At 34.4% G+C, this 13,515-nt stretch overlaps 1 protein-coding gene across 1 annotated transcript in view; it reads left to right on the plus strand.

Moving 5' to 3' along the window:
- Positions 1-13,515, plus strand: part of EMB (embigin) — a 43,019-nt gene that overhangs the window by 17,669 nt on the left and 11,835 nt on the right. The window contains exons 4-5 of the mRNA XM_044657750.1: positions 11,003-11,171; positions 11,348-11,436. Coding sequence (XP_044513685.1) covers positions 11,003-11,171; positions 11,348-11,436 — 258 coding nt within the window. The remainder of the gene's footprint in view (positions 1-11,002; positions 11,172-11,347; positions 11,437-13,515) is intronic.

The raw sequence follows: 13,515 nt of genomic DNA on the forward strand, positions 1-13,515 counted from the left end.
AACATTATAAAATAGAACATTTAGTTATTGAACATTAATTTTAAAATCCACAATAGGCATGTATTGATTCAATCAACATTTGTCAGATGACAATGAATAGATGGATGAATCTGTGCATGGGATACAATCCATGCCACTTAGTTTAACCCCACTTCTAGTACAAGCTACTAGGCTCTTCTGACACTGATTCCTGTGGCTCAGTCCTTTTGTGTTTGTAAGGGGAATATGATCACCAACACCAAGAACCAATAGACAGTATCCACATAGTTTTCTGTCAGAATTCTGTTAGAACAATAAAGATGAAAGAAAAGGTATGATGTGATGATGTGATGATGAGACGAGAGTCAAGAAAAAAGTGATTGTAGGCTATTTAGATTCTGGTCAAATGAAAGTGGGTGTGCTGTTGAGATTCAGTACCCTTCATTCACCTGTTCTGAAAAAAGAAGTTGTAGTTAAAAAAGGTAGGGCTTCTGTGGGAAAAAGCAGGAGTTGGCAGCACCCAAACTCAACAACATAGACCGCCCAGTTTAAACACTGTAGTGTGTTAGCTGGGTGATTTTTGTATCAGTTTAGAATATCTTTGTGTTAGTAAAATCATTTGAAAACAGCAGTGGCAAGCCTAAATCATGGCTAAGGCAATGTGTCTAACAAAAGCAGTAGCATCCCTTTAACTGATGATACAGGAGGATTTGAAATACTACTCTATTCCATTCTTTTTGTTGTGGAACAATGATTGTGCAAGAATCGGGCTATTATTCATTGCCATTCACTAACAATTACTATTCGACTGTTGAAAATAAGAGTAGAAATACATTGTTAAAACATAAGTAGACATTTACCACTTTGTCATCTGTCCCCAAGATGACAAAACACTTGCATCTGAAATCAATTTTCAAAATGGAGAAATAACAGAGTAAATGTTTTAATGTCTATTACAAGAGTAAATGGAGGAAAACAGTGAGCCAAGAACCTTCTCTTAACAGGAAATAAGGCTTAAAACTTCACTTGAATAGTTATAAGGCAACCAGATTTTCTCAATATTTACTAAACGTCTTTGAAAAGTTCCCATTTTGCAAATGTACTTTCAGTCACAGAAAGCCCTCCAGATTTTCTTGCATTGTTAAAACTAAATGGATGTCTGTTTGAAAAGTCTTTCTAGTATGTTTCCTTTGTTATTATTCCCATGTATTCTAGGCATATGTTATAAACAGATGCTTCTATACATATCGTATTTATGTGTTTTTATAACACACACATTATACATATATACACAATGCATATCTTAATACTTACACATGTAGCAATATTGGGGCATCCTGCCCCCAATTCGTTTTTTCTGGTCATTTCTCCCAGGAAATGGATACTTCAGGTTTGTGGTGCTTGATGGATCCATACTTCTGAAATTATAGCTTTCAAGCCTTCACTGATTTGTTTAATAATCAGTGAACTCAGGAACCCTTAAACTTGTACCAGGTTGTGAAGAGCTTTAAAAGATACATAGTGGATTTAATATTTGATCCTAGAAGAAATAAGCAGCATATTAAGGTTTGCAATACACCTTATAAATATCCCATTTTCTTTTCACAGTGAACTTGGGAGATAGGTGCTACTATCATTTTCACTTTTCACATAAGGAAACTGAAGCATAGTCACATTAAGTGAATTGCTCAGATTTCTATAGCTAGTAACCCAAGGCTGGAATTGAACTCAGGTTTTCCTACCTCTATAGCTGGTATTGTTCAACCTTGCTGCCTCATATCTTTCAGTCAGCTAAAAGACATAGTTTGTAAGAAAAATAGCAGCATAGTATTTTTCCCATAAAACTAGAGTACATTTTCTTATAGATACTCTCAGTGCTGAGAGTAGACACTCAAAGAGGTTGTAAGTTTATGCTTCTGATTTTCAGAATTTTATATTATGCCTCATGAAGTCTTACCCTGAAACATCCATCACTATGTACAGTCTTTTACCTTGTAGTATTCACCTATTGTGCCTCTGTTGTACCTGTCTCTTCTCCCATTGACAAGTTCCTTCAGCAACTTTCATTTCATGGTGAGCTCATTCTTGGTTTCCCTACTTGTGCTTCTGATTTTCAACACCGTGTCTGCCCAACCCATTCTTTCCAGCTAGTTCTCTTTTGTGTGTTGTCTTCCTCCATTAGATTGTAAATTCCTTTATGGCAGGGGCTGTCTCTTTGCTTGCATTTGTACCCTCAACTCTTAGCACAGTTTCTAGCATGTTTTAGCACTTAAAGGCTTATTGTCTCATCTGGCCACAAGTAGACAGGAACACATATGGGGAATCTGTGTGGTCAATGCTTGGGAAGGAGGGGTAACTTAGACTTTGGATGTTGATGTTGTTTCACTGTTTTTGCTGACCTTGGTCTTGCAGTCTCTGGAACATACTGCTCTACTCTAGTCTACAAGGCACTCAGATTATAGGGTCTCCTGCCTCCAACTTTTGCCTCAGGCAAAATCCCTGGTGGCTTTACACTTCAAGTAGGATGCCACATAAGAACCATTTGGCCTGTCTTCTTTCTCTAAGAAGCAGAAAAACTCAATAAATCTCCTTCTGGGCATCCACTGCCTAAAACTCTTGAACCCAGGAACCCTTAAACTTATGCCAGGTTGTGAAGAGCTTTAAAAGATACATAGTGGATTTAATATTTGATCCTAGAAGAAATAAGAAGGCATTGGTTTTTATGAATTTGGTTGAGGAGGGAAGGGAAACATGGTCAGACATGCTTTAAGAAGGTAAAATAGACAGTTTAGTGGAGGACATACTGGAGTGGGAGAGAGCCTTGAAGCAGGAATAACAACTTGCAGGCTATTGTAGCAGTCTAGTCATGAGTTGATGATGGCCTATACCACTGTACGGCAGAGTACAAAGAGGGAATGGGGTATATAGAAGATATACTATGAAGGGGAAAATGGTAAGATTTGGCATCTGATTGGATAAGGAGTGAGGGTGAGTAGTAGAGGATGACAATGTGAAACTGGGTAAATCGAAGAATAGTGGTTCCTTGACAGAAGAAACAAGTGAGTGAGCCGAGAAATTTTAAAATAAGAAATAAAAAGTTTAGTTTGGGACATACTAAGTTTAAGTTGTCTTTGAGACTTCTAATCCAAGATGTCCAATAGAAAGTTGGAGAAGCAAGACCAGATGTTAGAGAAGAGGTTAATAATGGATAAAGAGATGAGAGAGGGACAGTTAGGTGGCTCAGTGGATTGAGCACCAGGTCTAGAAGTGGAAGGTCCTGGGTTCAAACATGGCCTCATACACTTCCTAGCTGTGTGACCGAGGGCAAGACACTTAACCCCAATTGCCTAGCCCTTACTGCTATTCTTCTTTGGGACCAATATATCGTATTTATTCTAAGAAGGAAGGTAAGGGTTTTAAAAAAAAAAAGGAAAAAAGAAGATCAGAGAATTATCTGCATACATTGATCATTGACTCCATGTGAGTTGATAACCACCAGGAGAAGTAGTATACAGGAAAAAAAAAAGGATCTAGGGTAGAGCTTTGGGAGACACTCCCAATTATCTAATGCAACCTGGATAAAGAGCTTTAGGGAATGAGGAGGAGCAGTCAGAAAAACAGGAAGAGAACAAAGAGAACTGTATCATAAGAACCTAGAGAAAATAGTATATTAAGGAGAAAAGTGTCAAATATTATAGAAAACTTAAGATGAATAAGGATTAAAAAAGGTGATTGGAAATTAAAAGGTAAAAGACAAGATTCAGTTAAATTTAAACGTTTAAGAGTTTTCAAAAGTAATTGATCTGAACCAATAAGAATCCTTCATGGTAGCAAAGAAACAAGGTGTATATTTAAAAATGAGGATGATATAAAAAGAAAATCTGTCTTTGTCTCTCTCTTCATATATATGTATATAACATTTTAAAAGAATTTCAAAATTTAAAGGAACAAATGAGATTATAATTGTAAAACATTTGACATATTGCTTGGCACTACATAAATGTTAGCTATCATGATAATGATGATGACCTCTAAACACATGCCCAAACAGGAATCCTCTCTACAACATACTTGTTGAGAGTCCATTTGGCTTTTATTTAAAAACTTATAGTGAGGGGAGCATTCCTACCCCAAAGGCAATCTGGTCAGGTATTAGTTTGTTTTAATGACTGAATTTTTTCTTGACATCAAGACTAAATTTGCATCTTTGTAAATTCTGTCCATATCTTCTAGTTATGTCCTTTGGGATCAAGTAAGAAAAGTATAATCCCTCTTTCACATGAGAATCTTTCCAATATTTGAAGAAAGACAATTATATCCTTTTCAGTCTTTTTTATACTCTATATTCTCAGTTCTTACCATCAATTCTATATTTATGTGATTGTGGATCCTTTCCAGATCCTGTTCACCTATGTGCTCTTCAGGTTTTTCCTAAGATCATAGTAGCTTTTTGGTTGGACCCTTTACATTGCTCATCATATTGAGTTTATTTTCCACTAAAGCTCTGAGATTTAGGGGAAAGCTCAAAGTGAATGATTCCTCAGATCTTTAGTAGTTATGCTTTTATGGGTCCATATCATTTTTTAAAAATTGAAATAATGTCCATCCATCTCTTCCTTCTTCCTTATACTTTTTAGGAAACTATGTAAGGCTTAATATTTATCTTTATTAAATCACATCTTAGTAGTTTTGGATCAATATTCTACCATGTCAAGATCTTTTGGGATCATGCTTATAACCTAACCTGTTGGCTATTACACTTAGCTTTATGTAACTGGTATATTTGCTTCATAGAACATCTATGTTTCTATCCAAATCACTGACAAAATACTAACAAGATATGTACAGATCCTGGGATTGGTTCACTAGAAATCATTCCTCTTCATCCACTGCCTCCCCCTCTACAAATTGTTATTCAACTATTAATAAGTATTCCTTTCGGCCTGACTGGTCATGTTATTCTGAAATCATAAACCTGTATTTTCACCTCCCCCTATAAACTTATCATAAAATGGATATTTTCTCAAAGGCTTTGGATTCACATTTCTTGTTTAAATCTCTGAAATTCTTAGTCAGGTTCTAAAATCAGTCAATCCAAAGTGAAATAGGATTGTTTTAATTCAGTCACCACTACAATTCATTCCACTTTGATTTCTTTCAGTGGAAATTTGAATTTGCCAACTGAAAGTTATTGTAAATTGATTATTTTCTAATTATTTATAAAACTACCAAGGGGAGTCTTATCTCAATAATTATGGGCTCCTATGACAGGTATACAGTATAATCTTGTCCATTCATTTTGCAGATGAAGAATCTCAAAACCATTGACTTGCCCCCATGGTCACATGATAATATTCTAAATATCATAATTGGAGTGGGGGCGGATTTACAGATGATTGATACCTCAATGAAAATTTTACATATGCTTAAAATTTTTTTAAAATAACTGGTGATATTCTAGTGGGGTCTGAATGCCTCTTCCTCTTTTTATGTATACATGCACACATAGGATTATTAAAAATAATTGTGATTTCATTAATATAGGAAACATCTAGTAAAGCACTCTCTACCAAATCAAATATTTGACTTTTAGTTAAAGAGTTGCCTAGGACAAAGAGTTTAAGAAATTTACCCAGAATTTCCTAGAAGGAATGTGACAGAAGCCCTTAAAGCGAGGAGTTCACTTCTCTCTAAAGTATAAATTGCATTTTTTCAAGTTAACATTCAATTAAAATAACTAATCATTGTATTCTTAAAATCATTAATGATAATGACTATTTTATGGAGTATAAAATTCTGAATCTTATGCATTATCAACTTAAATATTTGTGATATATTAGGAAAAGATTATGATGGTGCTGTGCCTATAGGATTTCTTTCACTTCAAAGAGGACTTTTTAAAAAATTCTCTATAATGTTGATTATATACAAATAAGAAGGAAACAAAACCTACAAAATAACTAAAATTAATTTAAAAATTTGGATTTAAGAGATGAATGTGGATTTGGATGTGGATTTGGCCTTCAATTAATTTTTTTTTAAGGCAACACCTATCCATTTCAGAAGATAAATAGAATCAATTGTGAGATGAAAGAAGGGAGGAAGGTAGGATAGGAGAAGGAAGGGAAGGGAAGGGAAAGCCAGAGGAAGGGAAGTAAGGTAGCCCAGCTAGTAGTCCCCAGCTCCAGTAGGTGTTCTGCTTATTTATATCCCTCAAATTCTCACTAAATTAAAAAAGTAAAACAAAACCCTTTTCACATTCTCAAACAAAACAAATACCTATATTGATCATGTCCAAAAATGTCTCTCTGTCTTATTCTGTATCTTAAGTCTAAAATTTCACTGGCAGGAGAAACATAGCATGCTTCATCATTGGTACTCTGGAATTGTGGCTGTTTGTTGCATTGGTAATATTTCTAAGTATTTAGGAGTTTTTTGTCTTTATGCTATTTTTGTTAATGTGAATTGTTTTTCTGGTTCTGCTTTCTAATTCTGCATCAGTTCATAAAAGTCTTCCAGGTGTGATTCTCTTCATTTCTTATTATACTATAATATACCATTATATTCATAAATCATGCTTAGTTCAGCCTTTCTATAACCATTCCAAGCCCTCTTTCTGATTGGTTCATTATGAAATGAGTATCTGGGGAATAAGGGAATAGGTACGGGATTAGAAGGGGAAATACCTTCTAATATTTCTAATTACGGCTGGTAAACTAACCTCTCAGCTGATTTGGGAAAGGTAACAAACTATCACACTTAGCTGGGGAAATAACAAATAACAGAAACCAAGCATAGCCAGGGAAACAGTTTTAACAGTGGGTTCTTGTAGTCTGGGAACGAGAAGTCAAGAAAGCTTATGTAATAAGATTTTAATAGTTAACTAGAGCAGGAAAGGGAGGTAAGAGGATCAATTGTCACTTCAGTCTATGGGTAACTGCCAGGGAATGTTGGATAGGGAAAATGGCTTCTCTAACACTATCTATAAGCAGTCAGTTTAGGCAGGGCTATCAAGGCAAGGGTTAATGGGAATCTCATGGAGCAGTCCACGGTTTAGTTCAAGATGGATCAGGTCTCAGAAACTCCAGGTGATCACCAAAGTAAATCCACTAGAAGCTTGGGAGAATAGGGTTTTCTGTGGTTGTCCACCAGCCCAGAAAAACCCCTAACTCAACTTAATAACTCCTTGGTCTTGCTTGGAGTTCTCTCAGTAAATCCAAGGTTAGCTCCACTATCCAGGATCCCAGTATAAATCCACAGGCTTTGCTGGTCATTTGCCAAAACCTCCAACTCCACAACTCACTCCCAAAGGCAAACTTGTCAGCCTTATCAGTCACTTTGGATAAGCAACTGCCCACAATTCCAGGTTTGGAATTTTCAGCTCCTACCAGTTTTTTCCTGGTCTGCTTTATCTTATCTTATCTTATGATAAATACTAATCTACAATTTTCCTATAACAATTAGGGTTTGTGTTTCCAAATTTTACAAAATAACCATTTCTATTCTCAGAATCTTTTCTTCTTTCAGTCTTATAGTCATATTTCTTGAATGTTTGATTTCATTGCTTGACTGAGTATTGCATTATTCAGAACACTGTAATTCCTTTAAAGAGGATAGACATTGGAGTGAGAATGTTCTAGATACAGGGATATTATTGTTGGAGAAAAATTAGAAGTATATTTTTTAATCTTCCTTTAGAATATCACTGAAAACTTAATTTCCTGTTGGAATTAAAAAAGGAGAGGATTGGGAAAGGAAATTTGAAAAGAGAGATGATGATAGAATCTTTTTTTTTAATTGCTGGCATCCCCTTTCCTATTGCTTTTGATGAACAGATGTTTAGTGTTCTACTTAATTCCTCACAAGTTGCCTAATAGCAGTGGTTGCTGTGTCTCTAGAAAAAATGTACCCTTTACCTTGAATGCTCCCCTCCCCTTTACTTTTCCAAATTCTATTCATCCTTCAAGGCTCAACTTAAATCTCATATCCAGGGGTGAATTCTGTGCTCATAATTCTCTCAGAATTACTATAGCAACAATAGCTAACATATTTTATACACATTATCCAAATGGATCCTCTCAATGACACTGTAAGGTAAGAAGTCGATGTATCATCAGCCCCATTTTACAAGGAAGGAAACTAAGCTTCCAGGAGGTTCTGTAATTTGTACAAGGTTTCCTAGTCATCATGAAAATGAAGCAGGATTTAAAAACTTGGTCTTTTCACTTCAAATATAGGACTTTTTATTGCATGACACACTTCTTTTTTTAGAAGTAATTTACCTTTTTCAGTTCTTGTATGATTTTGTGGCTAATTTGTAGTACTAAATTTAATACAATTATAATTTAAATTACTCAATAATTTCATAGTTTCAAAAGTTTCATTTTTCAGCTAGATCGTAAACTCTTTGAAGATATTTCCATTTATATCCATAACCTAATACTTAGCACACAGTAAGTGTTCAACATTTTCTTTGGTTTGTATTTCTGCTGAGCAGAAGTCAGATGACTTAATTCTTTACATCCTTCAGATTATTCAAACTTTCCTTTAAGACACAGATTAAGTGCCAGTTCCTCTAAGCAGCCTTTGCCAATTCATGCAGTTGTTAATGTGTTCTTCTTGAAATAACTTTGTATTATTCTCTATATATTTTGTCCACATTTATTGATTACTTCCCAATTATATATAAGTTACTTGAAAGCAAGACTAGTCTCATTTTTCCTCCCTCCATCCCCATATCCAAGGCTCCGGTCTTAACATTAATGTTGGTTAAATTGAAATGAGACTAAAGGATGGATGACAACACAAAAGGGAGTAAAGAATATTTCAGGTGTCCTAGAATATCTAATGGTATTCAAAACTATTTCTACCTGCACTGCATAAAAAAAAATCTTTATCTTCCAGGGCAGTGGGGCTTAGTGGATTGAGAGCCAGGCCTGAAGATGAGAGAGATCCTGAGTTCAAATCTGGCCTCAGTTGGGTGAGCCTCGGCAAGTCACTTAACTCCCATTGCCTAGCCCTTATCACCCTTCTACCTTGGAAACAATATTTAGTATTCCCAAAAGGGAGCAGAGGATATTTCAGGTACCCTAGAATATTTAATGGTATACAAAACTCTTTCTACCTGAACTACATTTTTTTAAACCCTTTATTTCCTTCTTAGCATCAATACCAAATAATGGTTCCAATGCAGAAGAGCAGTAAAAAATAGGCAATTAAGTGCCTTGCCCAGGGTAACACAGCTAGGAAGTATTTCAGATCAGATTTGAACTCAGGACCTCCTATCTCCAGGTCTGGCTCTTTATTCATTGGGCCACCTAGCAGCCCCCCTGCACTACATTTTCAATTGATTATAGTTTTATAAAATTTTTCCTTGCTGTTTGAAAATTTCTAGATTCCATTATTCTATATTCAAAGGCTTTCTGCTTTAAAGCAGGGCATTTAACTCAGCTGTTTTTGAATTGTACAAGCAATTATTTCAAGCATTTGCTCACAAAGCATTTCAGACTATAGTGCATATTTTTTTTCAAACTTTACACCTGGTTGCTTCTCAGAAAAGCATTTTTTTACTCTAAATTTTTAAATGTAATGACAAGTGATGGCATAATAAACTATTAGACAAAAGCTAGTTGCTGTTGAGCTTTTCCACACATCTTGCCCTTGATGTAATCTATTCATTTGTTGGGGGAAAAAATCAAAAGTGTACTAGAGCAGGGATGGGCAAACTACGGCCCTCAGGCCAGATGCTGCCCCCTGAAATGTTCTCTCCAGCACAAGACATTATTCCTAATCTGACAAATACTATGAGTAGGATACAATACAATGAAACTTCGAAAGAGTTGCCTTAAAAACAGACTGACAGATGAGCATTTTCTTTCCTTTGGCCCCCTCTTTAAAAACTTTAAAGTTTTAAAGTTTGCCCATTACTGTTTTAGAGTATTGAGAGTCTTATAGAGAATTATGGGAAGTCTCAGGAAGCTATGTAAGAACAAATTATGTGATTGATAATAGGATACCCTTAGGACCTGACTTAACAGTAAGGATGGGGATTTCATTAATAATGGGAACTCTTGATTGAAGACATTCCTATTATCTAGTACAAATCAGCTCCTTCTGAAAAGTCAAGTGTCTTGCCAGGTGTCCACACTCTGCTGGAGAAAGACCTTAAACCCTGATCTTCCTGATTCTGAGGGAAACTTTCCAATCACTACTCCATCCATAGTGACCATAAAAATGAGTTCTTCTGTAGCTCCATGTAAATTTTCTGCTTCAAACTTCTTAGTATTAAGAAGTAATAGCTGACTTTTCAAAAAATCATATTTACAAAGCACTTTTCATATATTATTTCACCTAAGCTTCCCAACAACTCTATAAAGTAGTTAAAATAGAGATTATCTTCATTTTACAAATGAAATTAATATTATAAAAATAGACTTCTTTAACTTCTAAAGCTAAAATTTTTATGCTACTCTATTAACAAACTTTGAGACCATTCTTCAACAATCAGAAATATTTATCAGAACACCTTCTTTGTGTCAAGTATTATGCTACGGATATAAAGTAGAATATAAAGCTGGGGCAGGCAGGTGGCACAATGGATAGTGTGCCCGGGATCAAATTTATTTTCAGACACTTAGTAACTATGTGATCCTGGGCACGTCATTTAGCCCCATTTGCCACAGTTTCCTCTTCTCTAAAATGAGCTAGAGAAGAAAATGATATACCATTCTAGTATCTCTGCCAAGAAAGCCCCAAATGGAGTTATGGAGAGTCAGACATGATTGAAAATTACTGAACAAGGAAGACAACAAAAAAAAAATCATAGTCCTTATCTTTAGAGAGCTTATCTCCTACTTGAGAATGCATAAGTACAATAGGATTATGGAATATATGTATTCTATTAATATTTTTTCCTTCAAATCTGACAAAGTGAATCAAACAAAATTACACTAAATATTTTGAATCTGCTACAAATGTTTAATTCTTAATTTTAGTCTTTGTCTTCTTAAATTAATAGGAACAGTGGAAAAAAATGTAACTGTAGGAAACTCTGCTAACATTGAACTAAAATGTAACTTCAGTACCATCCAGAAACCACATTCAGTGCATGCAGTTTGGAAAAAAGGAAATGATGTGATCAATAAAACAAGTAATGTCCAAATAATTGGAAATATCTTGCAAACTTACATCAGGTAAGTAATTCATAAGTTTGACTTTTTACTTCTATGAGCATGAATTAGTTGAATATTATTTCTTTTCATTCTAGTGTTTTTATGTTGATCAAGATTGTTTTCAGTGCCTAAATCTTTTCATTTTTCCTTCTTCAAAAATATAAAGGCACAAACATAATAACTTCAATTCTCTCTAGGTTGATGATCACTGATAGAATGCATATGGGAAGCTACTCTTGTATTATTCAAGAAGAAAATGTTCAAAAGGGCATATTTAACCTAGAAGGTCAGTACTGAGAACTTAACAATGTTAGTATTATGGTCTCTGAATTATAAAACTTCATAGTTCTGTTACATTTCTAATGAATAAACACTGCAAACAATAGAATCTAACATTTGACATAAAAACAAAACATTTATATATGGATCCACATGTATAAGCAAATATTTAGGTATAGACCACAAATAATGCATTTGGTATGTATCTACCATGTTGGGTATGAGTATGACGCAAACTGATAAGGGACTTGCCTTAAGGTCCAGATTATCTAGATTCAACTTCCATTTTTGACATATCCTGTCTGTGTAAAAATGGACAAGTCACTAAGCTTCTTAGAACACTAAGAACTCTTGAAGAACAGTTGAACACTTGTAGTGATGGAGAGAATTTTCACACTAGTAATTCCTTAAAGCAACTGGATTTTTGAACCTCTTTTTCAAAAAATGTGCTACGTAAGAAAATTGAAATCTTGCTCATCAAATAGCCCTCAGGCAAGCCCATTTCTAGAGCCTCCATCCTCATGAACATTTTTCCTGTTTCTAAAATGCTTGTGAAAATAAGAATCACTTATCAAAAACAGATAAGTTTCTGAGATATAGAATTTTCCTGGCAAAAATAAGTATTTTGAGTGATATATTTTCATAGCTATACCATGATATCATGAAAACAACATTATCTGGGTTAGGTTAGCTATAAAAAAAGCCTTAACTATTAAAGACTTGTATCATTTTTCAGTTACATAGCAACTTGAGAGATAATTTCTTTCAGTTTCCTTCAAGTTCCTAGTCAGTAGCCACAACTCATTGCTTTTTGATGATCATGATTAAAAATTGAGCTCTTCTAGACACATTTCTCTGTTATCCTAACATCTACACATTCATGCTGTTTTTCATTTTATACTTGTTAGTAGCCTACTTTTAAGTATTCTAAATTAATTTGTGTAGAGTATGTCTCTAAAGACTCACATTCTTACCTTGTATTTTTTTTCCCTTTTCCCTTCCACTTTTACTCTTCTCCCTCCATTTGGAATTTTGTTAGACGCACAGCATGTGTCTATTTCATACATGTTTTTGATGGATATACTACCTTGGGCCACTTGTTCAAATCACATTTCATGGATTAAACAATATGTTCAAATCAAGAGATAAATAAAACAAAGGCTTAGAAAGTATTTAGACATAATCTATTTTTTTCTTATTTAGGCTTGCTCTTCTAATGAAAGAGTCCCATTTTTCAAAGTAGAAATATAGCTTTGACAGGGCTACTTTCTAATTCACAATGTAGTATAATTCAAGGTGATACTTTTCTTAATTGCTAATTCACCCCTCTTTTAATCTTTAATTTTTCCCTTCTAGTATTTTCTTTATTATGTTTTTCTATAAGTTATGTCTATATATTTCTTTATATATGTATATTTATGTATACATGTATATGGGAATACATATTTGTGTGTGTATGAATCAGTGGGTACCATTTAATTACTTTTCTGCTTTGATTTGTTAGTTGTTGTTTTTAGATAAAAGGATACCTGAGTTTTAGCAATGTTTCTTTTTTTTCCTTTCTCGAATTTAGATGGAAACATTTCAAATGGGCTTGATAGTTTTTAACATGCATTTAACTTGAATGCAACTGTAAGCATACCCCTTATCCTGGAGGTATTTGTAAAGTTAATAAATGTGTTCCTCTAGCTCTTCTTTCCTAAGAGAGAATTCTGCCCTACAATTCATTTGAAAATGAATATTGCCTGAAGAAACAATTAATTTCATCAGAATACAATTTAAAAGCTTTCACTGAATGATCCATATTGCAGTTATCTAAGCAGACCTTCAAGGCAAAAATATTTTATAACTACTCAATCTTCCTATTACTTCACAGTCATTAGATGTGGCTCTTCATTTCTACTAAGAAGAGGTCTTAACATCTTTTGCTGGAAGAGTTGGGCTTGGGACATAGCTGAAAGTCTATTGAAGCTTTAGTTTTAAATAGGACAAAGGAAGTCTCTACTGAGTGCTAAGTCAAATACAAGTGCACAAGGCTGAACCCTTGGAACAATTCAGCAACAATGTCATTGTCTCTGTGCAAGAC

The sequence above is a fragment of the Gracilinanus agilis genome, chromosome 1 (genome assembly GCF_016433145.1).
Source record: "Gracilinanus agilis isolate LMUSP501 chromosome 1, AgileGrace, whole genome shotgun sequence".
Taxonomy (NCBI): domain Eukaryota; kingdom Metazoa; phylum Chordata; class Mammalia; order Didelphimorphia; family Didelphidae; genus Gracilinanus; species Gracilinanus agilis.